At 41.1% G+C, this 27,060-nt stretch overlaps 1 protein-coding gene across 4 annotated transcripts in view; it reads right to left on the bottom strand.

Annotated features, from left to right (window-relative positions):
- Positions 1–16,280: 16,280 nt before the first annotated feature.
- HNRNPR (heterogeneous nuclear ribonucleoprotein R) overlaps positions 16,281–27,060 on the bottom strand; it is a 52,877-nt gene continuing 42,097 nt past the window's right edge. For all 4 annotated transcript variants that reach the window (XM_067530799.1, XM_067530797.1, XM_067530798.1 and 1 more), the window contains 5 exons: positions 24,216–24,351; positions 21,365–21,570; positions 20,215–20,364; positions 17,743–17,864; positions 16,281–17,556 (listed from right to left, as the gene is read on the bottom strand). In XM_067530799.1, the coding sequence (XP_067386900.1) occupies positions 16,947–17,556; positions 17,743–17,864; positions 20,215–20,364; positions 21,365–21,570; positions 24,216–24,351 (1,224 nt within the window). In that variant the 3' untranslated portion in view covers positions 16,281–16,946. The remainder of the gene's footprint in view (positions 17,557–17,742; positions 17,865–20,214; positions 20,365–21,364; positions 21,571–24,215; positions 24,352–27,060) is intronic.

The following is a 27,060-nucleotide window of genomic DNA, read 5'->3' on the forward strand; positions in this document are numbered from 1 at the left end:
GAAGCAGGTGGACCCCTTGAATACGATCCAGCAACAGTTGCTAGTAACCTTAACTAACAATAGTTTTGTAGAAAAAAAAATTTTTTTAAGTTAAAGTTAAGTACTAACTACGACTATAAAGAGTAAACCTTTTCCTTTTTTTCTCTCTAGCTACGCAGTTTGAAGAAAAGGTGAGGTGTTCAAACTCTGGACATGTGGCAATAAGAGGGAACTGAGGAGGCATCAACCCACGCAGCCTCATAAGACCTCAAACGCAACCACGTGGACCATGTATGGACGTGTGGGTCGATGGAGACTACTTGAAACAGTTCCAGCTCCAGCGTATGGCATGTATGCGCACCCAGGTATGGAATCCACATAGTGACCAGCACTGAAAGAAAAATCCAGAGTTGCATGCTCCCACTGTCTTCCTGGAGGTCATTCCAGGAAAGATCAGGTCAGATACAGCACATTGTTCACAAAGGATTCTGCTTATTGCCCCACTGTCCATGTGGACTTGTTGAGCTATGAGAAGACCAACATTTGGCCATGGTCCAATACATCATGAAACAGTGATTCAGTTTGGACTGTACCCTAAAATCCTCCCATTTGTTGAAACATTTCCTCCTGCAGGGCTACACTCAAACATCAAGCACCAGCAGGAGTCCAAGTACAGAGGAACGGAGTTTTCAGAAGTCTTTAATAGGAAAACACAATCTCACCACTCTGGGCACTGCATGATTTGGTTGCAGCATTTGCAGGTAAGCACAGACTACACATCCCCTTTCTTTGCACACTGTCCCCCAGTCGGCCTGTTTTCTAATACTCCGTGGTGGTGGTGGTGTTTGATCTATCACAAGTAAAAGCAATTCATTCTATCAGTGAAATGGTACCTCTATTTTAAACAGGGAACACAGAGGATTTCAGTGAGCTGTGCTGGCTCTCTTCTGTAGTTGTTAAGCTGCTGATGTGAGTAGTTTGATACTGAATATATACACCCCAAAGCCAAGACACATTCAGACCCAGAAAACATTAGGCCTACCAGCGTGGGAGATGAGCTCTGTATAGGTGTTCAGCAGACAACCTCTGCTCACTGTAGGCATTCCTTGAAAAGGGGAAGGTGGATGAATGGATTGCTATGGGGACATTGCTGTAGACAGGAAATGCAGTTTTACTTAGATCCTTTCAAAATTATTCTTCTAATTAACAAGCTTCTATCAGTGACTTTACTGTGAAAATAAGAGATGTTTTAAATATCTATCACCTCTACCATGCTCCAATAGTTCTCTGCTGCCCTCTAGTGGCTCTGACAATGACAGTATTAATGAACCTGCTAAACAAAATGCAATGCAATCAGATTAAACATTATGCTTGACTCACTTGATGCCTGCTTAAGAGTTTTGCTGAATATGGATGGGATTAATCACGTGCCTGAAGGTAAACATGTACTGAAGTGCTCTGCTGAATCAGCACATGTATAATGAAGACTCAATACGACATGTATGGGCTGCAAGTGACAATTAGAGAACTAACAAGGAATGCACCAAACTGGAGACCCTTTAGAACACATCTTGGTAACAGTGCCTCTAGCAGGAAGCGTGCTAGACACATCATATAGAACTGGTAACATGTATTTCAATTCAAGTTTTAGATGTTAGGGGTACTTGAGTCTCCTGTTGGCACTATTTTCTACTGCAAAAGGACTTACATTATCAAACGGGAATCCAATGTCAGAGCTTCTATGCTGCTATAATAAAAACAATACCACACCCACCCTTCGACAGTGCTTTCATCAGTAGATCTCAAGGCACTTTACAAATGATGGTAAGTATCATTATCCCTATTTTACATGTGGGAAACGGAGGCACAGATGGGAAGTGAATTGCTGGTTTAACTGTCAGAAGAGATACTTTTCTGAATAAGCTGATTTTGTATTGAAACATTCTGAAAGCAAATTCTCAGATAAGCTCAACTTTCAAGCAGTAGGGTTGCCCACTAGAACAAAGTCCAGAAACTCCTATTTAAATTCAAGTATTATTTTCAAATATAACTTCCAGTTCTTGTATACCAAGCCACACTTCTCAACATGGAAGTTTAAGAAGTTGTGCAAACTAAAGGTAGTTTTATTCAGTACAATTCTGTTCACTGATACTGCCTATATTCACTATGAACTGAGAATAGAAAAGATTTGTTTTGTCCAACTCTGGGATCGAACAAGCATGATTCCTCTCCGTTCTAATGCCTGCTGGCTCAGTTAGAGATAGATTGGGACAGTGAAGATGTAGTCAATTCACTAATAAGTCAGTCACTAACAAAATAGTAGATCTGTTTTGCTGTAAGCTAACTAATATATTAAGATCTCTCCTTCCAGATTTTTCTTTTTAAAAAGAAAGTTTTCTGTCAAAAATATTTAGTAGAAACAGTTTTCATTTTTTACCTCATTCAAGCCCCAACTCTCTTCTCATTCACAAACAATGATCAGAAAGTCCAGAAGTGCAGACTAAATTAATCGATACAAAGTGGATAGTGTTGAAAATACATGCTTTGTGGATATAGAGTTTCAGTTATTCTTGCCAGCCATCTCTAGCTAAGCCTACTGGAAGCAGACCAGTCCTTCACAGATCAGGTCCTTCTACCATCATGATTCGCCCCCTTCAAAGTGGAAATGGCCATTTAAAGAGGAATGTATTTAGAGGTAACTCATTATATCAGGCCCCAGAGCGCAAACAGTGCCCCATTCACATTAACTAAATGGCTAGAAAATGGGAATCTTCCTCAAGGACAACAGTCTAAATTCTGCCTCTTCCAGCAGAGCCATATCAACTAGATACTAATGAGGTGTGTTAACTCTATGGCAGACCACGTTAGAGGATTTAAACAGGAATAGCAAGAACTGTTGTTGTTGAAAGATGGTTTTACAGTCTGTACCTCTCCCCTATTGCCAACATCATGCTTATGGAAACAAAACTCCAAGATGGGAATGTTTACCTGTTCATTGGGTCCCAGCACACACATTCCTGACGGGTTGATCTTGCTCTTGACAGGCAGCAAACTCACCCAACTGGAGGAATTAAAGTCTCCGAGGTCCTCTGGGGGTTTTCCCTCACCAGTTGAAAGTGACTCTATAAACACATCTCAATTGATAGAACTAATTAAATGGTTTCATAATGAATTCTGCAACTGACTCTAGTCCAGCTGTCTTTAAAGAGAGGATATTTTAAACAAGTGGCAAGAGCAGGGAAATGCACACTGAAGTCCAAGTTTGTAATCCAGCTCTGTCCCCGATTCATAACTGGACAAAATATCTGCCTTAGTTTCCATGTCTGTAAAAGAGAGAATATCCAGCCCACAGGATCTTGTAAGACTCAATTAACATGATAAAATTACTTGGAGATCCTCAGACAGAAGATGCAAAAAAATGCAAAGGTCTCATTACAGCAGCAGCTGATGCTACAGTTTTACCCCTTTGCAATCACTTGCTCATAACTTTCTGAAAATTTCACATTTTGGACTATTTTCAGGCGTGGTGAAAGAAAAGGAAAAAACATTCACATCATCAAAGATTCTCACAACCCTTTCCTTCCCCTGAACATTTCTCAAGCTGAAATTTGGCAGGAAGAGTCTTCACTGCACATACCCTGAATTAGGACAGTGAAATTGGTTTTGATCTGCCTGATTTATGACCCTTTGCTTGTGCACACTTCGGACAGATTTTTGGCCAAGTTGATCAAAAGGACAGCTACGGCAGCCTACACGGCAGAGGGGCTAACGTAGCGGGAAGGGGGCAGAACACCAAAGGGGGCTCAAGCAAAGGCTCAGTTCCTCTGGGCCTTGCAAGATGCACAGGAGTTACAGAGGGCCACGTGGACACATGCATGCACTATCCCGCAGTCCTGGGAACTGCTTGGTTTATGAGAGGAGCCAACATGAAAACACATTTACTCTGTATTAGCCCAGAGTGCACATTCAGCACACAGAACAGTGAACATTTACTGGCGTAAACAGGCCAGGTTAAAAGCTAAGTTAGCTTCAAAGTTAACCACACCTAAAACCAGCCTGCACTGCTGTGTAAAAAGAAATGGCTAGTACAGAGGTGACCATATTCTTCAAATATCAACCTTAGTGCTTATCCTATAAAAAGTGTACAGTAAAGAAGAGATATTGCACCTTTATAACAAGGAAACTCACATAAGCAAAATTTAAGAAGTATCACAAGATACTACATTGTGTTCTTAAGATTGTAGAAAAACACTAAGATGCTGTTCCTCATGTCCATGTAAGGGCAGTTTAAGCAAACCTGAGGCTCACTGACAAGTCATTCATTTGTGGTGTTCATCCTCCTTCCCCAGCTGCAAACATCCAGATTTAGTGTGCCAGCTTTTACCATCCTTCTCCAAGCACCCCAGATTCCTTTAAAATACCAGCGGTCACAGCTAATGTGTCCACAGCTGAATTGCCTTTGTGAAGGAAGATAGGTAAATAGTGGGTGGCAGTGTCCGGCTAAAAAGGAGAAGAGAAAAAAGGAACCTGCAGCAACCCCATCCAAAACTACAATTGAGGAGAAAAAGTCAATTTCTGAGGGGCCTCAAGTCATCACTTCAGGACTTCGCCAGTACAAACCAGCTTGCACAGCCCACATGCACAGGAGCAGAAGCAATGTGCATCACACCAGCATTTCAACCTCTTCCTTGTACGAGCACCTTAGGTGTGGCAGTTTCAGTCTGAATAAGCATGAAGAAAAAAATATTGTCGCCTTGTGATTACAGACATTGCCACCAGAGGGCAGTTATGGCTGCATCTTCAACTTTAACTTTGCCATTTCCTTATCTGAGAGCTTAACTCTGCAATGTTCTCTAAATGATAACTCCACAATAAAATGTACATTAAATTCTTTCCTGGAAGTCTAAAAAGTTTAAATGTCCTGGGAAATTAGAGCAATCTGAATTTAAGGAAAAATCACCCCCTAAAGTTCTTGAATTAGGGTAAAGATATACAGAAATCCAGTCACAAAGAGGTATAGAGATGCTTCTGTCGCTGTATCTTCAGGGGATTAATTTAAAACCAACTGGATCTTTGTAGCAGGTCTTAAATAAAATCCAAAAGCAAAAGGGGGACAAAGGAAAGAAAAAAACAGAGGAACACATAGCCCTCACCCACTGCACTTTCAATCACATCTGGGGGGGATTCAGTTTCTAATGTATAATGGTAAGAACATGGGAGAAAAGACACCTATAGAATATCACTAGTACTAATGGGCCAGGATGATGGGAGTAGAAATATCTATTATGTACAAGCATTTCTATGGTATATACATCACTGCAGCACTGAGCACCACAAAGATTTCTTAGCCCTCTAGGTCATGGGTTACTCAAGTCTATGTAGGCCTCTGTGATGAAATTTCTGATCTACATTCCTAACATTGTATTAGACCGTTGAGTTCCTTATGCTCCCATCAACAGCCCAGGCTTTTCGCTCTTCAGATCTGGGCTCAAGATAGGAATTCAGTAGAGACTGAAGTGAAAAGAAATAAGCATAGGATGGCCTGAAGAATGGCTTTCCTCATGGAATAGCAGGAGATGGATTTTCCACAAAGGGTTCACCGGTCACCTGTTTTGCATGAAGGACGCCTCAGGGCAAACTTTTAGCAAGAGCATATCAAAGGAGACAAATGGCGGTTTGATAATAGTCATCCTTGCCTTGTGCTCTTGGCAAGAAGCACAGATGTATGTGTGTTCAGAGCTGCTGCATTTTCCATGTGCTCCACAAGTTTGATAGGCTTATGTCTGCAAGATTTCCAGTGGCTCGAGTAGGCTGACTCCCCTCTGCTTCCTAATCCACAAGTGCAGCAGGTCACTCCAGTCACCCTCAGCCACAGGATGGGCAGGCAGGAGAGCTGTTCCCTGACACTAAATGTGCTCTCTCAGTTGGTAGTGCTTGCAGCGGCTCTATCTTTGGGACATGTAGCACTGTCCTAAAAGCATGGGCCCCCATATTAACTTGTGGATGACATGCCTGGGTAAACAGGTATGTCATCAAGTTCAGAGTCTCTTAGGGTTACTGACATGGGCACTGCCCACACGACTAGCTCCACTTGGGAGTGCTGCCTGTTACAGCAACTTGGCCACTTTGTGTTGAGAGAATTTTGGTAACTAAAAAATAAGATCACCCAAATTTTTCTGGAACGGGGACGGTTATTCTGGTTGGAACATTCTCTTTGGGGATACTTGGACACTAGAGAAAAGCTTATTAATTTGGGGATAACTAAGAACGCTACATCCTGCACCTCATCATGACTGCTAGTACCTACTTCTCCAAGGGGACTGTGGCTCAAGCTTCTCCCATCTATGAAGTTTTCTCAATGTGATGCAGATGGATGGGAAAGGGTCCTCTGGTGACTGGTTAACAAAGGAACCTGATTTGGATCCAGGCTTTGCAGATGGAGTGACCATCACAAGAGGTAGAAAGACAGATATGATGGACAAGAACTATTTCAAGTGGCCGTCCTAAACTGTCCCCAAGTAAGAGGTGCCCCCTTTATAGCTTATCTGAGAGATTTTCCCAGTCCCAATACTACTGCATTTTTCCAAGCTGCCTGCATGTGCCAGTCAACCAAGCCACACCCCCTTTCATTTAAATTTCTCCCGAATACTCATTCCCACTGAACACTCAATTGTGAGAAGAGAGGAAAACCCGTACACGTTATCTGTGCTCCTTGTTTCCCAGCGTGATGTCTTCTACATGGGTTCATCCAGTACAGAAGGCTATAAATGAGTGAGTCCAAAAGAGCAGAGGACTGGAAGTTAGGAAACCCAGATTCTATGTAAAATTGACAGTGGCCCATAGCATATTGGGCAACACACTGAAGATGTTTGTCTCTGTCACCATTTGCAGAACACAGAAAATATATACTCACCATTATCAAGAATTTGAAACTTGGCCAAAGAAATGTGATACAAGAGTATTATTGTTATCCTTGTGCTGGTGCCATGAGCTCCTTTAAGTTCCAGTTTTCTTTTCAAATGAGTCATGAAAGTATGTCTTGTGCCCTCCCAAAGGAATTGATGCGGCTGTTACTAAGAAATCAGTTTTAAGGGGGACAATCCACATATGGTCTGATACTGATTTGGGAGTTTGACTCTCTTGGAGACATTAAAGCCTTTTCTAAACACTAAGTTACTCCAATTTAATTAAAATGTGTTTTAAAAAATGTAGACAGGTGCAAAACACCTGTGTAGATGGTTTTAAATGGATTAATCCTTGCTAATATAGATTCCTTACCATATTACGCTCCGTTGATATAAACTTCTTAAAACCTATTTAAGAATATCCACACTACTTCTTGGGACAGGTTTAACTAAATTTTAAATATAATCCTTTAGTTTACATGGACTCAAGTTTGCATGTAAACCAACTCTAAGCTACTACCTCTCCCAACCCTTGGAGGTGGGAGAAAAAGTTTGCCTCCATTGCAGTCTCCACTCATGGAAGCAGAAGGAAGTCAGGTCCTGAAAGAGCTGTAGGCAACAAAGAATTGTTGTAGACGCCCAATGAGAGTGCCTCACAAAAGTTGGGGCCTGTTGTGGGGAGGGGGGAAAAAGTGCTTAGCAATTAAACACGAAATAAGGCCTCTACTTTCCAATGGAGGGGCTGCTGGAGACTATGGGCTTAACTTCTCTGCTTGTGGCAACTGTTCTAAGGAAAGAACTGGATCTTTTTCTTCTTTTTGGTCTCAACCGTGGAACCTCTCAGGTGATGGGGACTATGAGGAAACTTACCTTCTCATTATCCTCCAGGCTGAAAGCAATTTGAATATGAGAGAGACTAGTCTTACTCCTTTAAGTTTGGTGATCAGAAAGTTTTCCAGCTGTATGTAATATAGCCTTTATTCTGTTGACATTAGTAACTTTTTTTTTTTTTAAATAAAAACACAAGACCTTGACCATCAATGCAGCTGGGTGTAAAGAAAGCAAAGTAGAGATGGTTGGAAAAAACAGTAGGATGCTAGAGCAGTTCCTGCCCTCTGATTGGCTGGAGTAGCTGCCTGCCAAGAAAAGAGGGAAGAGCAACACTCTTGAATGAGAGCACTGAGGTTACAGTGGAGCTACTGACATGCAACCATCACCACCTAATGGGAAAGGAAGTTTATATGTTCACTTGAAGGTTTTATTTTCTTAATTACAGAGCTGAAGTGAAGAAATCAGAGGCTGATAACTAGAAGGCAGACCTGGCAGTGCTGCCTTTAGCTAAAGTTGCCTACAATTTTTCATTACAAGTTCCTGTATTCAGTTGCTTATAAAAACTGCCAAAATTCAACCATTTGGGTCTTAGCTTTTCCATGCTGGGTGTCTGCCTAAGGCTAAATATATTGGGAACACTTCAGCTAAGAGTTACACTATATGAGAATGCAATTATGGAAAAATGTCTTGCCCATATTAAAAAACTGTTTGCAACGATGTCAGTGAGATACTGCAGTGCACCTCCATGTTTTAGAGCACAGTTTGATACGTGGCAGAAGGGTTGCATTACTGTCAGGGCCTTTTCCTTACCCCATGAAAATTTCCCCAGATTTGGCCCAGATGTATTTATTGGGTGCTGATATCACACCTGCTCAGTGGAGATTTGAGTTTGGCAGCTAGGTTCTCCAAAGATTGTCTGCACTGAGAATGTGGGAGCTGGGAAGGCTGAGCAAAACTTGCCCTGAAAACTGTACCTCCTGGCTGCTGGGCACAGAACTAAGAGCAAGGAGACTCTCCCCTGTGCTCTCAATAACTCCTCTCCCTGCTGGCCGGGAACCATGCACTGTGGTGTGCACACACCTATATTGGAATGGATATGCGCAATCACTCGAAGATAGAACAACCTCCTTAGAAGATGAGAAGCTAGAGAGAGGCACAGGGACAGCATAAGCACTAGAACACACTCCCCTTGTGAACCTCAGATTGAAGTGAAAAGTCCCAAGTCTCCACTGGCAAAAATGTAGGATCTCATCCTCTGTGATTCACACAGAGGATAACGGACTACTAATGCTACAGCAATCCAGCCAGAGGTTATGAGTCTACTACAGGAGTGGGTGGGTGAGGTTCTGTGGCCGGCAATGTGTAGGAGTCAGAGTAGATGATCACAATGGTCTCTTCTGGCCTTAAAGTCTATGAATGCCATCATGGCTAAACAAAGTAAAACAAGCCATTAGAGGCAAAAAGGCTTTGGAAGTCAAATCCTACCAGGGAAACAGAAAGGAGAACAAACTCTGACAAGTCAAATGTAAAAGTATAATTAGGCAGGCCAAAAAAGAATTTGAAAGGCAACTAGCAAAAAGCTCAAAAACTAACAGCAAAAATATTTAAAGTACATCAGAAGCCAGAAGCCTGCCAAACAACCAATGGACCACTGGATGACTAAAGGAGCATTTAAGGAAGACGAGGCCATTGCAGGGAAGCTAAATGGATTATTTGCACTGGTCTCCGTGACACATGATCTGAGGGAGATTCCCACACTGGAGCGATTCTTTTTAGGTGACAAATTTGAGGAATTGTCCCAGATTGAGGTGTCACAGCTTGTGTCGACCTAATCATGTCAGTGTACATCCTACAGCCTTGCCCAACCTTTGTAACACTGTGGGCACTGTCGGTTACTTACATGGGCTGTTGGCTGTCATTCTGGTCAACGTCACAGCTCCCTGCTAGAACCGTGACATTGACAAGAAAGCCACCTGGATGAGTGGGTCCAGCTAGAGCCTGGCTGCCCCCCAAGGAGCTGCACTGAGCTGCTCTCCTCCCCTCCATCTCCTCCTCCTTGGCTCCCAGCTCTTTGCTGGGAGCACAGCCGCTCCCACCCCCAACTCTCCACTTGGCAAATGCCATGCTTCTGCTGGGAAGCCAAGAGCCCGGGAGTTGAAGAGGAGGAGAGGAGTGCCATGCTCCTGGCGGAGACTGGGAGAAACTTGGGGCAGCACCCGGGCTCTCAACGGAGAGCTGGGAATCCATGCTCTCAGCGCCCTACTGCCCCTCTTAAGTCAGGGGAAGCACTCCTGGTGAGAATTTGCACCACTGACGTAAGAGCAGCGTGGATATGAATCACCAAAGTAATTACTGCAGTGGTTGTAAATTGACCTAACATTAGGTTAACTTAAGTTTGTAGTGTAGACATGACCTCAGATATGAAATTGTGGAACCACTAACTGTGATATGTAACCTATCTTTCAAATCAGCTTCTATACCAGATGACTGGAGGATAGCTAATGTGACACCAATTTTTTAAGATGGCTCTAGAGGCAATCCTGGCAAGTACAGGCCAGTAGGCCTAACCTCAATACCAGGCAAACTGGTTGAACTTCTAGTGAAGAACAGAATGATCAGACACACAGATGAACATGATTTATTGGTGAAGAGTCAACATGGCTTTTGTAAAAGGAAATCATGCCTCACCAATCTGTTGGAATTCTTTGGGGGGGGGGGGGGGACGCCAACAAACATGCACAAAGGTGATCAAGTGAATATCGCATACTTGGACTTCCATAAAGCCTTTGACAAGGTCCCTCACCAAAGGCTCGTAAGAAAACTAAGCTGTCATGGGGTAAGAGGAAAAATCTTCTCCTGGATCAGTAAGACAGGAAACAAAGGGAAGGAATTTCAAAGGGTCAGTTTTCAGAATGGAGAGAGGTAATAAGTGGTGTCCCCTAGGTATCTGTACTAGGACCAGTGCTGCTTAACATATTCATAAATGATCTGGAAAAGGGGGTAAACAGTGAGGTGGCAAAGTTTGCACATGACATCAAATTACTCAAGATAGTTAAACCCAAAGCTGACTGCAAAAAGTTACAAAGGGTTCTCACAAAACCGGGTGACTGGCCAACAAAATGGCAGATGAAATTCAACACTGGTAAAAATAAATCTGAAAAAAATAATCTCAACTATAGATATAGGATAGGTGATAAAAGCAAATTTAGAACCTAAGAAAGATTTTGGAGTGAATATGGATAGTTCTCTGAAAACCATCCACTTCATGTGCAGTGACATTCAAAAAAGCTTACAGAATGTTAAGAGCCATTAGGAAAGGTAAAGATAATAAGACAAAAATATCACAATGCCACTCTATAAATCCATGGTACAGCCCCCACCTCAGTACTGCATGCAGTTCTGGTTACCCCATCTCAAAAAAGAATTGGAAAAAGGAACAGAGAAGGGCATGGAACAGCTTCCATATGAGAGATTAAAAAGACTAGGACTGCTGAGCTTGGAAAAGAGATGAGTAAGAAGGAGATATGATAGAAATCTTTAAAAATCACAAATGGCATGGAGAAGTGTTAATTACCCCTTCACATAACACAAGAACCAGGGGACACCCTATGAATAGGCAGCAGGTTTAAAAACAAAGAAAAGGAAGCACTTCACACAACGCACTGTCAACTTGTGGAACTTGCTGCCACAGGATGTTGAAGGCCAAAACTATAATTGGATTTAAAAAAGAATTATATCAATTCATGGAGGGATGCAAACCCATGCTCCGGATGACCGTAGGCCTTTAACTGCCAGATGCTGGGAGTGGATGAAAGGGGATGGCTCTCTCAATTGTCCTGTTCTGTCCATTCCCTTTGAAGCACCAGGCACTGGCCACTATCAGAACACAGGATACTGGGCTAGACGGACCATTGGTCTGCCCTAATATGTCTATTATGTTGCGTAAGGAAAGCAGGACTGGCTACAGCCAGGCACAGTACTAGCAGATACTGTACAGAATTGTCAATGCACTTTAATCCTGCCTAGCAGCACCTTCTATTTAACTCTTTTTCTCCGAGCTTTTCCAACATACCTAACTCTGTGTTGCAATACTGTAATGCTGCAAGCTTTCCCTGAACAATGCCCATCTGTTCTAGATCGCACGGTGGTATCATTAGGCGATTAAATGTTACTGGGACAGTGCCTAGTAGAGACCTCAACTTGCTTTCAGGACTCTAGGTTCAACAGGGAGATGCACTATGTTCATGCTGCCTCCATTTTAGTAAGCTGTCTTAAAGCTATGATTTTATGAATTTACAAGGCCTACTGGGAAAAATTCTTAATCCGTTTTCTGACCCTGGAGAAGAATAGTTTCACACGCTTCATTTGCTTGTTCCTGGTGTAGCCCAAATAAGCTTGTTTTAATTCTTGATGAGACACTTTTTAAGTACCTAGAGCCTCCTATGTCTTTTTCTAACATCCCTAAAATAATGTTTGTTCTTTCCTCTTTTGAAGTTATTTAGGATGGTGTAGTATTTGAAAATTAAAATGATTTAGCTAAGTTCAGCTGCAGAAGCCATCTCACCTCTTGGATATGGACATGATGGATTTAACTTCAGGCATTACCTTTTACATTTGGAAGCTCTCCGTGGAAATGGTGGCTCTTGACAAATGCCTGTAATCAGGCATGAGAGAGTCTGGCTCCTCCCTCCACCCCCAAAGCCCTTTCATCTTACGGAAGAAAATTAGAAAGAAAGTTCTCTTACCGACAACTCCAATGGTTAATGTCCCCTGCGAACCCCACCTAGCAAGTCGACATCATGACATGTCAGGTCAGGGCAGCCTCAACCACGCTTCCCTGATAGTCAGGTAATAAAAGGAAGGAGTTAAAACAGGAAAATTACACTTACAGGTTTCTGGATAACATCAGAAAATTTGAGGCAATATATTCTGACATGTCACTCAGAGCTTCTGGTAACCTCCAAACAAGATGTTAAAATATTTCTCTAGAGACTCAGCTACTTTAAAATTTCACAGGCTCCTGACCAATATTAAGTTATTTGACAGATATACCTTGCCCATGTAATGTTTTGCTTTTAAAAAAACCAACAAAAACAGAGTACAATCAAGATTTTCACTTTAAAGATTAAGAGACCCTTTTCTACTCAATAGATTTTTAGATGCTAAATTAAAATATACCAGTTTGCCACTTTGGACTTTATCCATACAGATTAAGTAAGCCAATTCATTACACACGAAGCAGCTTCATACAAGTCTTAAGTTAACAGAAGCTCCCATTTTTAGAGAAACAGGAAAACACGCATCACCCAGTGCACTCTTTCTATAAGGCTCTTGGGCCACCCTCACAAATAGTTCATTTGAGTGATTGAGAGCCCAATTTTGCAAGCTGTAGTCATACAAGTAGCCTTACTCACTCAAGTAGCTCTACAAGTCTGAGTGAGCGAAGATTACCGACAAGAAATGTGCAGGATTTGACCTACATATAGAACAGTAAGAACCCAACCTCGTAGTACTTCATCTAGCAAAATTCCTGTTGAAATGAATGGAAGTTTTGCTTGCGTTAGAACTCCAGGATTGGGTGCCCAGTGTAATACGACTTCTATACATGTAACATTCCCTCCCAATACTTAGCATTTATTACTAGCCTTATAGCAAGAGTGTTTACTGTATTCATCATGATTCAAAATACAACAAATGGGCTTAGATAATGGGGTCCAAATGCAGAGGGGGCCAAAAAAATATAAGCAGGTGTCTATAAATACAAAGTCACATTCATGTGGCTATCTTCTAGTTCTTTTGGATTTAAGAATTTTGAAAAAATAACTAAACAGTATGCTTGTTGAAAGATTGTCATCTTTTATCAACATTTACTAAAGAAACTGAGTTCTGTTAGAATAAATTATATTACTAGAAAAGACATTTAGCTCTTGGTAAATGCAGACTAACGTTAATGAATTGGTAAAATTAAAATTTAAGAATTTAAACCTTTTCAATGTTAAACTAAGTCTACCAGAACATAATTGCTTTAACATTTTTGCTTGAGAAGTTTTGGAATTACTAGAAATCTGGCAACCTTTTTTTTTTTTTTTTTTTTTTTTTTTTTTTTAAATAAAGTCAAACACCTTCATATCAATACAGACATTTAAGCAACTGCTATAAATGAGTGATCAAATAATTATAGGAATCCCATTTCATGGCTCCCCGACCAACCCGAGCAGGACACTTGTACAACTGAATTTAAACATGGGTGTGTGAGTAGAAACCCATTTTCAAGATGAAAAATCTTGCCATACCTTATTTTTTAACAAGTTATGCAGAAGGAAAGATCAAGACACAGAAGTGCAAGAGTAATTCTTTAAAAATTTTCTTTTACTATTTGGTTCTGTCAAAATGGTACTGGAAAGGTGGTATACAATTCTTCCTTAGTGTTTGTCACTGAACATGCTATGTTCTTCCATTTTGTTATTATGGTATCTTTGTGGAGAAGTAGTTTTCATTAATTTTGGTGCAGTTTTCTCTAACTTCAATGTATACCATTGATACACTAAACTTTAAAGAGTCTTCTAAAAAAAAAAGAAGGGTTTTATTTAAAGAGTTTTTGCAAGGTTTAACTGGTGCATTTGGGCATCCACAAGTTGCATAAAGATATCAAAGCAGCTTGTAAATCTTGCAAATATCAAAATTAACCGAATTTCATTTTCAATTTGTGTAAAACAGCTCACTTCACTTCCAATGTCTATCAAAAGCATTAGAATAACTAGTATTTTGGTGTACAGGTATCTAAACATGCAGCTTTATAGTTCAGGAAAACAGTTAACTTTATTTGTGTTCCTTGCTATTTTCTGTAACAGATTATATTAGAGTAACTTTAGACTTTGTCCGCATAAACAAACATTTTGATGTCTCTAGTATTCTGAAATGTGGATTATGTAAAAGTCCTGTTCCTTTCAGGGAGGGTGGTACTTTAATTTTGATTCCAGTTTATTTTAATCTATACCAGATTCCTCTCCCCTCCACTTCTATAATTAACTACTACAAAGCCAAACTCTGAAAGAAGTATGCTCTTGTATTATTAGAATTACAAGCCATATAGTCACCACAAGCAAAAACCTGCAACCCTTACACAGGCCATACTCCCACTAACTTCACTGCTAAGTAAGGAATAAGGACTACAAAATTTGGCCCCATGACTAAGGCAGGTGAGGTTTTTTGGTTTTTTTAAACTGGCATACCATGACTAGACTGCAAGTTAAAATGCTTTAGGAATTGTTGTGTGATTGATGTTTTCATTGGATCTGTTCCCTTTAAGTTAGTACACTGACACAAAGGGAAAACTCATTTTGAGAAGCAGGTATACATTTTCTCCCTCCAGTTCAGGTCAGAAGCCATAAAACCCATGCAAATGTCTACCAGACTCACAAAAACAGAAGGGTGTGGGGGGGGAGAAATAGCCTCTACATTCTGATCTAATACAATTGTTATGAAAGACACCAAACAGCAACAAGAGGCAAAGGGAATGTGCACAACTGAAGTTTAACTTCCCCAATAATTTTTGTGTTTAGACTGTTGTAATATAGTTTGATCAACATATCTGAGGGAGAGTAAGTGTTAATTTGGACATTCAGGAGGTTCAGAAATGATATTTTTTTCTTTATAAGAGAAGTTTTAATCCTTTTGTTTTTCGTTCTTGAAAAGTAAGTGCTCTTCACTGGGATACAGCATAGCCCAAAAGATAAAACAGATAAAACTAATTTCATGACTTGGCAGTCAAAAATATCTCCAGGACTGTCAAAGGTAGGGGTCAATAAAAGCAACACAAAATACTCCAAAAATGTAGCTAGTAATCACCAAGAAAGATGGTGATTAGCATTTTTTTTTAATTTAAGCCCTTATTACAAGACATGAGAATTCTAAGACAAATTGTTCACCATGGCAGATCATCAAAATGCCAGTGACTGAATTAAGCAGAATGCAGTGAACATATTTGTGTTGTCTGTAGCAAAGGCAGTCTATATTGCTACAGCACTTTAACTTACAAGGCCCTACCCTGTCATATACATTAGCACACAACAAATTTAAACATTCACCTAGACTAAGATTCTTGGGAAAGAGACTCTTATGTTTGTACACTGCATAGTACAATAAAGACAGATACCTATGTGAGGGCTGCTACTGGCCCCCACAAAACATAATAGTCACAAAAGGGAACAGGGGCTAACAAACTGCAGCCTCTGCTTCCTTCTCCATAATAATAATTGTCTCAACTTTAACAAGGCCTGCAAGAATGCTCAGATGCATTTGAACCCTTTTTAAAAGCAAGGTAGAAAGTTTCAGACTTAGATGTGATTAGGTTATAGAACACCAATTAAATAACAGTGCCCCCTTTGGACTATTTGTAATTTCGCCTATCTCTCAGTCTGAGGTCCATAATGCTACATGTTGGAAAGCACAAGAAATTTGCATGAATTTGATCACTCACATAGGCAGTTATACTTTGAAAACAATGTTTCTTCCAAGAATTACCAATGAAATAATGTTTTAGGACACAATTGAATTTGAAATAGGTGATGTTTTGAATAGATTTTTGAGTTTTATTGAAATCTTACATGAACAAGAAATTGGAAATACAATCACATCAAGGAACAAATTGCCACGGCTTTGACGTTTAAGCCAAACAAATTTTGTAGGGCAGATTTTCAAAAAGGTGTGAAGTTATAACAATTTAAAAACACAGTTAACCTACTTCTAGGAATGCAAAACATACAATCATGTTATTTTCAATACAAGAAATCTTAATTTTTTGTTTTAATTTCTTAAAACTACTAAGACAAAGCACTAGCTTTTACTTTTATGTACAGCATACTCCTATGTAGTCTACCCCAAATCCGAAAAAGGAAACTGTCCAAATCCAGAGGTTCTGCAAAATCATGATTGAACAGTGTGCCCATCCTGCTTTTAAACTGCTAAAATGAAGCCTAAAACAATAAAAGCACTGAAACCCCAAATGGAGTTTGGGAATTCTGCAAGCCCAATAATGTCCAAGTGCGTTTATGAAAAAGAAAATAAAAGACTCGTATATATACACAATAGAGTGATTCTTCAGCCCAATACAAATGGCAGCCAATTGCTACTGAAAGATGAAACATTAAGCCAATTTTTTTTTTTTTGAAGGATGTAGAGCTATAGCCAATTCTATGTTGCCAATATCATTCTCAAGCCCTCCTCACTTGTCTACTTCCACTGTTGCCCGTAAGTATCCTGATAAAATTCCTGGTTGTCATTATTGTAACCATAGTTACCGGCATAGTCACCACCTTGCTGGAGCGGCTGTTGAGCGATGGGTTGGGAGCCCCAGTTCTGCTGGTTGTTGGTCTGACGGCGCTTGGAATCAGGTTGGTTGTACCCATCTGCCTTTCTCTTGCCTCCTACGTTGCCCCCACGGTTGCCCCTGGCTCCACGAGCACCACGTCCTCTCTGCTGCTGTGCGGGGCCCCCTCTCCCACCCCTGGCTCCTCTTGGCGGGCCCATAGGTGCCCCCCTCTGTGAATAGCCAGCTCTACCTCTTGGTGGCGGTGCTCCCCGCCCCCTAGGTGGTGGTGGAGCACCTCTCCCACCCCTTCCTCCTCCTCTTCCTCTTATAGCATAGCCATCATCATAGCCATAATAGGGATCTTCATAGCCACCACGGTAGTCATGATAGTCGTAACCATAATAATCATCATAATAATCTTCATAGCCATAGTAATCTGGGGGATAACCATATCCACCTCTCCCTCCACGACCTCTCCCTCTAATAGGAGGTGGCATACGAGGTGGAGGGTAGTAATAATAGTCTTCATACCTAAAAAAAAAAAGAAAAGAAACATGCATTAATTTGTCTCATAAGCATCTCCTAAACCAACATTACTTTTGGCTTAAATTAAATTATATATGGGCTGGGGAAGGACTACCTCTGTTAGCTTATGTTCGGTAGCAGCATGCAGTTCTGCTATTTGTACAGTAAGATACTGCAGAAGTGAAGACTTACGCAGTGCTCCTGGAGGCTTGTCTGGCAGCCTGACGTTCTTTCCTTTTCTTATCTGGTGGTTTAGCTAACACTATTTCAATTTCTTCCCCCTCTATCTCTTTTCCATTCATTTCATTCATGGCCTGTATGAAAGTCAGGAAACAACACGTTTGAGTTTACTTACACCCAATAGAAAATTTTTAAGTCTTTCTGAAAATGTTCACTAGTGTTCCAAAAAAAAAGATGTAGTTGAAATTGAAGAGGAAATGTAACCAATCCCAACAGGGATTTCACATATGTCCAACAAACTAAAAGAACTTTCAGTCCCGAATTCTAACTCCTGCATCTACCATGAATTAACTAGGTTATTCAAGCAACTGGAAGTTAAACTTTTTTCAATATTCCATTCTTACATTAGCTGTAAGCATAATACATCAATTCCATTCTAAATCTTTTTACCATTAACACTGAAGTATTTGTTTTGACCTCTGTCTTTGTATGATCAAGTGAAAAATGAAAGAGTTTTAAAAGCCCCTCAATAAGAAATATGATCTTTGCCAAATATGAAACTTACTAAAAATGAGAGGCAACTGAGCTGTACATTGCACTGACACACTGCTCCTATTTTCCTTAAAAAGGAACATCTTATTTCAGATAGATGCACAGAAGCAAGTTCTCAACTACAAATACAAATGACATGCCCCCTCCCCGAAACAATAAATTAAAAAAAAACCAAGACACCTACCAAAACCTGATTTGCATGCGAATCAGGCCTTTGCACACAGAAAGGTAGCCTTCAGCTAGAACAGGCATGTGCACACTGCCTATATTCAAAAGTTTGGTCCTCTCTCCAAAAGGTGTATGGTAAAAGAGGAGCAGAAGGCCATGCTGCTAAGAAATCTGTGGGCAAATGATGCCCATGTGATCCTCCAGAGATGCTCTACAGCCAAAAAGAGAAAGTGGGCAAGCTGTTGCTCACTTGATCTGCTGAAGTCACATGGGGCTGCCTGGAAGGTGGGAAAAGAACGCTTGTGAAAGGGAGAACTAATTGGGATTGTGGACAGTGTATTCCCCACTATCCTGTAGTCCATTTAAAGCCCCGTAATACCTGTTTTCTTATTTAAAGCATGAAAGGGAAAATGCCATTCAGAACTACTTCACATATTTCTATTGTTCTATTTTACTAATTAGATTAGTTCAAAACTGATGTGTGAAACTGGCCACAAAAGAACAGTTTTTTCCAAATGCAAAGAATTACAAAAGATGGTTTGGGGAATACAATTTGCCTCCTACAATTTACAGCTATTGGGCAGTTAGACAGAGCTTTGAAAGAGAGAAGTTATAGCCTCATCCCCAGGCATTGATCAAATAGTGAAAAGCTAAGGGCTGGTGTACACTTGAGAGTTTTGTCTACGAAAGTCAGTTTTTGTTGACAAAACAGTGGAGGTGTATAGACTAAAATGCTCCTCCCACTGATGTAACTCCCCTCCTATGCCGACATTGTAAAACTACCTCAACGAGAGATGTAGGGCTTATGTCAGCTTAGTTAGGGGGAGACAGCAGACACTGGTTCCTTCCACTGTGGGGCTGTCAATCTTGTCAATTTCACCACTCTTGAAATTGACAAGAAAGCCCCCTGACAGCTGAGCAGCTTGTCTCCACTCCAGGCCCAAAGCAGGGCAAGCAGCTCAGGCTGCCCTGGCTCCCAACAGGAGGGCAAGAAGCTGTAGCAGCTCCCCGGCCTGCTTCCCTTGGCTCGGAACCAGGAGAGAGGAAGCCCCAGGGCTGGCTCCCAGCAGAGAACGGGGAGTGGGGGGGTAGACGGCACGCAGCCCTCCAGGCACCCAGGAGCCTGTGGGCCTCCCGGCAGGAAACAGAGACCAGGTTCTCAGCTCCCCACACAGCCCCTCTTAGATAAGTAGAAGTGCTCCTGGTGAGGGTGCTCTCCGCTGACCCAGGGAGGCCAGTGTGGACATCAGCAACCACAGTAATTACTGCAGTGGCTGTAAGTCGACCTATGGTAGGTCAACTTATTTTTCTAGTGTAGACAAGGCCTTCATCCCTATTCAGCAGGCTGTTGCCAAAGCTGCTTAGAAGAGAAGGAATCTGCAGCCACCACACATGTTGCCCCAGACTCTGGCTGCAGAGCAAGGGCTCAAGTGGTAGGTCAGTAAGCTCCTTTTGACCTCCCATCATTGGAACAGCAGGGGGCAAATAAGTGCCAGAAAAGGCTTTTTAAAAAGGAATTTCTGCTACAACAATGCTTTTTTGAACCTTTCTAGCTATTGAAGTGATTAGAACAAATTATTGGACTTTTCCTGTTACAAGAGCAGTATCCAATAGATCCCACGCTATATATAATTCAGTGTATACTGCAATCTACCATGAAGTTGAGAAAAATAATTTCTTACCAACATGCACTTCCTATACATTTTTCACCAAAGGCTACAGTTAGTGTTTAGCCATACAAAAGTAAGAAAACCAAAATCCTACCTTTACTGCTGCACCTCTATCCTCAAAGTGAACAAAAGCATAATCCTTCAATTTCTTCACTCTTTCCAGCTTTCCAAACTCTGAGAAGGATTTCTCTAGGATTTCTTCTGTCACTGTAGTGGCTAAGTTTCTCACAAACAAAACTTTCACCTAGTGAAAATAAGTATCAGACAAAGATGAAAGTAATTCCAGAACTAATCAGACATCAGAGGGAACAAACGTATTAGCTGACTTCCACTAAACAAACCCTAGTCTTCTGTGTGCTCTACTTCCCAGTGACAGCTTTCAGCTGAGTCTTGAAAAAACCTCAGTGCCTATTTTTGCAGAAGGTAGCTCATATCCTTTGGGGTTTTCAGTTTTATTTTCCTTGCTGGCAATCAGTGTCATGTGCAACATTATCAGAGCTTCTTACTGAGAACTCTATAGAGCTCCGGGACCAATTCTTAGTACTATTCTGTATTTTTAGTGACACTAAGGTGAAGGAGAACTTGCCTCAAATCCCCTGCTAGGGATGCCCAGTGGAACAGAGCTGGTAGAGATGGCTCTTATGATTGCTCCCTTCAGCATGGAGGGATAGCTGCAGTGGGATTCTCAGAACTGTGGGCCAATCACATCTCCCTCATACTCCGCTGCGCCCAGAGGAAAATGGATACACAGTAGACAATCCAGCCTTAAATATCTGTGGCAGGTATTTTTTGACTGAGCAATAGACTATCACAGAGTTTATACTGCTGACATAAATCACATGCCTTGGGAATATGTCAATCAACTATGAGTGGATTCATCTTCCTCTAAAGCATCCACTCTCTCTCCCTGGTAGAAGCAGAATGCTAGAAGAGCTAGAACCTTGGTCCAATGCACTATGAGTGCCCTATGTAATGCGAATGGCCTCTCTAATAGAAGTGCCCTCTGTGCCAAACTGGACAAGTAAGTTTGATTTCTAGTGCTAGCTATTTCCACCCTAGGGTCTGGAGCATTGGATGAAAGTGCACTCAACTACAGAAAAAAGAAAAAAAGTCCCTCTAACTTTTTAGAGATCCCCCTAACCAACTGAAGAATGACATCACTCAGAAGCAGAACTAACCTGCTGCCACCAAGGTGTAAATAAAATCATCACAGAATGCAGAGTAGCTTGTAGTGCCATCCCTACCTTTGCCATGACTTCCGGATCTGGTTCTTCTACAGGGTCAGCCCATTCCACCGTCACAACATTTCCCCAGACTTTTACTTTCCCACTCATCAACCGACGTCGTGCTTGTGCTGCAGACTTGTGGTCTTCATATTCCAGGAAGCAGAATCCCCGGTTCTTCTTCTTATCATCAGGTTGATGATAAAGGATTACATCCACCAAACCCTCTGTAAAACCAACAGCTGGACATAGTTTCATGAAGTTTAAGGCAGAAGGAACCATTAAATCTAGTCAGACCTCCAGTATATCACAGATAATTAAATTCCACCAAAATACCCCTAACACTAAGCCCAGCAACTTCAATTAAACCAGAGCATTTTATTCCTCAGGATACTGAAGAGGAGGCATGTGGCACAGGCAGAAAACAGGAGGAACTGGGGTGCCACCAATGTTTGAGGCCCTTGCAGTGATAGGGAACTGATCAGGTGAGATATGCCAAAGTGATCCTAGCAGGTGATCCACATCTCATGCTGCACAGGAAAACAAAAACATAAAAAAATAAAGGTTCTGCCAATGTGACATAGTGAAAATTCCTTCCCAATGAAAAAACTGGCCATGGGAGCAAGACACCAGCCAGGCATATAAAACAGGATTATCTACACCAACTCAAGAGCGCTGGCCCACCCCACCCATGGCAGATCTGAAGGGGGAAAAAACCCTTATTGCAACTGTGTATTGAGGGATTTAAAAAAATCCTTCCTGACCTCTGCAGGCAGCCACCTGAGGCATGAGATCAGATTATATAGTCATCATACAGAGCTACAAGTGTTATGAGGATTTTGAGGGAAATGCAGCCAGTCTTGTTCTCCTGCAAGCCCCACAAGGGAAGGAGATGAAGAGAGGAAGTCAGATTCAGATTATAAGGTCAGATACGACCACCATGACTATCCAGCCCAACTCCAGCACACAGGCCACAGAACTTCTCCCAGAAACTGGATTAAAGCATATATTTCAGAATGTTATCTAATCTTGTCTTGAAGCCTTCAACCAACAGAGTCCACCACCTTATCAAGTAAACTGTTCCACTGTTTGATCACCCTGACTGCTAGGAAACTACGTCATTTCAAGGTTGAATTTGTCCAGCTTCAACTTCCAACCATCCGATCTTGTTATGCCTCTATCAGCTAGATTGAAAAACTCCCCACTATCAGATATCTTTTCCATGTGTAAGTACCTATACACAGTGAACGAGCCACCTCTCAGCATGCTTCCATCAAGTCTCTGTAGACTCAACAGCTAAACAGTGAGCCAAGTGCATCCAAGTACTTCTGAAAGACAGTCAAATACATGTCCCCAATTTACCCACAAAAAAACCAAGTTAGATTATCAGAAATTGGAACTCTCCAAAATAGATTGCTACCACAGATCCATCTTCACGAATTCTACATGCCAGACCTATGAATTTTTGACAGTAGATAGGAGGATGGGGCATGTGATGTACAGCATATTCCATTACAGCACTGACTTAAAAGTTATTAACCAAAAACTTTAGTGACAGTTAAGGATGCAATGTGAATCATCTGATCCACCCAAAGCCTTAAAGGAAGAGTTTCCTGCAGTCCTTGCCACTTTCATATTGCATTACAGCACTGTTGATCTCACAATCCAGGAGTCCATAGGACTGTCACTTCCATTCCCCAGTAGATACTGAAAAGCTACATGTACCCCAGCTCCAAACCTGCATTCTACTGTAGCATCATGCTCTTGCATCAACACATCTATGTAGCCTGTTCATTTGGGACATTAATCTGCCTTAATATTACCAGGGTCATCATTAAGTTTTGCATTAGAGCATGATGGGATACATACTTGACTGGCTGATACAGTTTGGGTCTCAGATCATGTCAGTAATAAGAGTGGGGACATAAATGGAAACACGTGGAAATAGCAGTATTCAAGGGATCCATTTCCCACATCCCTCTGCAAAGCAGACTCAGCTTTTTTACTCTCTGGTCCCTGTGGTACTTATAACTTGTTATCCTATCAAGGAAGCAATGGGACAATCCCTTCCTGCAGAAGAAGAGCATGAGAGATCAATAACTCAGCAGCAATTCTCAATGTATCTTCTCCAGCTTCATAATGGCGAGTTGCTTTCTCCTCCCACTCACTGCTTATGTTGGGGGCACAAATGGAGTTAAGCTCTGGTATATGGCCCAGCTACTCCCACATCTCATTAACTCCATATTTTGAGAGCCAAAAAAATTGCTTGATCATTCCCTCCAATCCCTGAACTGACTGACTAGGTGCTGCTTCCATGACATTCTTCACCAGACAGTTAATCTGCAAAGGCTGCCCCAGAGTCTCACCCTCTGTTATAAGATCTGAATTTGACCACTCAAAGCCACCCAGAATACAAATAAGCTTTATTTAAAAGGTAGATCAACTCTGTAATTGACCATGCTCCTTCCTTTTTTTTTTTTTTTTTTTTTTTTTTAATTAATAAAACAAATGTTCAAGAAACTGAGCTCGGCCTTTTAAAAGATAGTTTCTGGTGCTCAGTTTCCCCCATATGAAGTCAATCTTCCAGCATATAAAAAAAGTTTCATTCATAGACACATCTAAAATATGCAGCAGGTAGGGAGTGGTGAACACAAAAGAAACATGGACCTTTCACACAGGCTATCAGTCTGGATGTTCATACAGCCTATGGTACTTCCCACCAAGAATGAACTTGGAACTCCATTTGGAAAGAAGAATCTTTAATCACAATTGGCATGTAAGCTTACTATCAGTTGCTACCTTGCTATAAAAGTTAGTTTCCAGCACTAACCCCATTACCATACAAATTCTTTGTTAAGCGAAAGCTCTTTACCTGTGACTTTACTGAACTCTTCCAATATGTTTTCCTTGGTCTTGTTCTTTGGAATTGATCCAACAAACAGTCTGTTGTTTGCCACAGAGATGCACACTCCAAGGTGTTTCCCAGGACGGATTTCATAGTTGTCACACTGGGGAATATTCAAGAGATGTCACTAATATATTTCAGTTTTAACCCCTTGATACGATATGGATTAAAGGACAGATAGCCAAAATAATTAAATTCACATCTCTATTCATAAATTTAGATTATATACAGTACAGATTTTACACTGTAAAAGAAATGCAGAAATCATGTTATTTGGGCCAGAATTCAAGACTGTTGGCTCTTAGCATTCCAAAAATACGCAATGTAGACAAAAACTACATTATGATAGCATTGCTCTCCACACCACCCTTCATATGTTGCTTATCTTCTTAGGCCAAAAGTGAATTCTTCCTGTCTCTGGATAGCATCCTGAATATTGTGGATGCTACCAAAACACAAAAGTTAGATTATTAACCTTATGTGAAACAAAACCAAATCAATTAAAAGTATGAAACAGTTTGATTTGTATTTCTTAAGCTCTTGAGCATGCAATCACAATGTAAAATTGGTTGTTTCTCTCAGCAGTATAACAGAACATGGTATTTACAAACCCATTTGGAATTTCCTTTTATTTCATATCTCACCCAAGCTTCCCATTCATTATGGTGGGCTAGAATGATGAGAATATTTCTCTCTCTTTTGAGAAGTGGCAAAGAAAACACTTTTCTAGTTAAAATCCACTTAACATTTTAAAGCTTTCTAGGAAATGTTGGTTTGGTTTTTTAGTTGCTATCAGCTAATGCACATTTGGCTGTCTCAGTTCTAGTCAAAGCCAAATTATTCTATGGGTGATGGTGGCAACATTGTGGACAGGAAATGTTTATGGGGAAGAGCCCTCTTCCTCTTTTCCCAGACCATTTTCCTCTGGTTTCTGAAAAAATGCGTACATGGGGTAATGCCATAATTATGCTGACCTGTTGGGCAGAGGTGACAGCGATAAGAAATGCTGTTTTCATAAGTAAGTGTGTGACAGGGTCCCCAGGGTGCAACCTGAGCTGTGGGATTGCTGAGCCCTTCAAACGCATCAGCCTGGGCTGCCTCTGACACTGTGATGCTGATGTCAAGCTACAAACCTCTGACAGGAACTGCACTTACACATACATCCACAGGCAGGGACACACCCAACTGAGTTACATGATTTCCCAGTCACTTGAGAACCATCAATAGAGAAACTCCAGCCAATTCCTCCGAGCTTCAGCACCATCTTACACTGGCTCAAGGCTCCCTTGGGCAGTGTAAATTCATTAGTTCGCCACTCCCTCAGTATGGAGTAGATACAAACTAGCCTTTGTAAACTGAGCTGAGATTTCCCAAGCACTTCAACCAAAACACACTGTTTAGATAAAATATAAAATAGATTAACTACAGAAAAATAGATTTTAAGTGGTAGGCATAAAGGTCAGAGATAGTTACCTTAAGAAAATAAAAAGGAAGCACACAGTCTAAGTTCTACAAACAAAGCAGGATTTGAATCAAACAGTGTCTCACACTAACAGATGATGAAAGCAGGTTATAGGTCCTCAATACAAAGACTGTACTTCCTTTCCAGCCTGGAACCAATCTCCCTAGATCCAAGTCTTTGTCTTACAGACAATTCTTCCAGGTGTTGAGATGTTGGTGTGGGAGGAGGCGAGGGAGTGAGGAAGGAGGGAGAGGAGAGAGAGGCCAAGTGATGATGTCCCTGTTTCTCTTTTTATACCTTTTTCCAGCTTGCTAGAAAGATCCTTGCTGTGGTGTGGGCATCAAGCAGTCTCCATTGCTCATGAGCTCTCCCTGAGAAGTCTCTGGGATGGTCCTTGGGAGAGTAGATTTCCTTTCAATGGACCATCAGTACATGTCTAGCTGGTCCTTTGTTACAATTGAAAGGTTGCCTGCAGATGTTCCCAACCTCACAACTTATTTCAGTAACACATCCATAGCAAAACTTCACAACTTCAGATACAATGGTAATACATAAAACCCAATAAGATATTAATGCTCAACAGATCAAGACTTTTAAAATGATACCACCCAAGGCATGCATTGTACAAAACAATCATATCACAGTGGTGAACATAGGGGTTCCAGGATGCTACGTTGAGGTACAGAGTGTCACAAAGTGAATGCAGGAGCACGTTGCCATTGGTTCAAACGTAGCTCTAGTAAGAGAGCATAGGATGAGGCCAGGTCCAAGCCAGGGCTGGATCCTGTATGTGAAGGTAAAGATTTCAGAGGCCTTTCAGAAAACATTTTGAGAGTCAGTGGGTGAAATGGAGTGGCCATCTATCTGGCAGGGAATGTGATGACTTCCAAATACACACAGATGGCGCTGATGGATAATCCTGACAGTTTAAGATGTAATATATATTCCAGGCAGGGTGGATAAAAATCAGTGTTTTTTAAAAAACAAACAAAAAATTGTTTATGTAAATCAGATTTTTTTTCAAAATCAGTAAAATATTAAATTTCTCTCTCATTTAAAAAATAAGTTACAATTCAATCTCATCACAAACATGCTAAACCTATACTTACAGTCTCCTAAAAATGAATTAATGGCTCTAGTCTGTCCAGCCTAACTACCAGCTCTTGCTTCTTGAAAGTTCTGGGCTTTCACAGTTTCTGTTTCTTAGTAGACTAAAGTCCCAAGTGCAAAGAAAGACACAGGCTGGATAGGATTTTTGTTATTCTGTGCTTATGTGGTGGTGGAGCTGGGCCAAACAAGGCAGAGGAGTTAGTTAAGACACGGTCTTAAAGACAGACATAAAGGACGGAG

Source organism: Emydura macquarii, unplaced genomic scaffold (genome assembly GCF_026122565.2).
Source record: "Emydura macquarii macquarii isolate MOO-44397 ecotype Brisbane River unplaced genomic scaffold, CSIRO-AGI_Emac_v2 contig_3113, whole genome shotgun sequence".
Classification (NCBI taxonomy): Eukaryota; Metazoa; Chordata; order Testudines; family Chelidae; genus Emydura; species Emydura macquarii.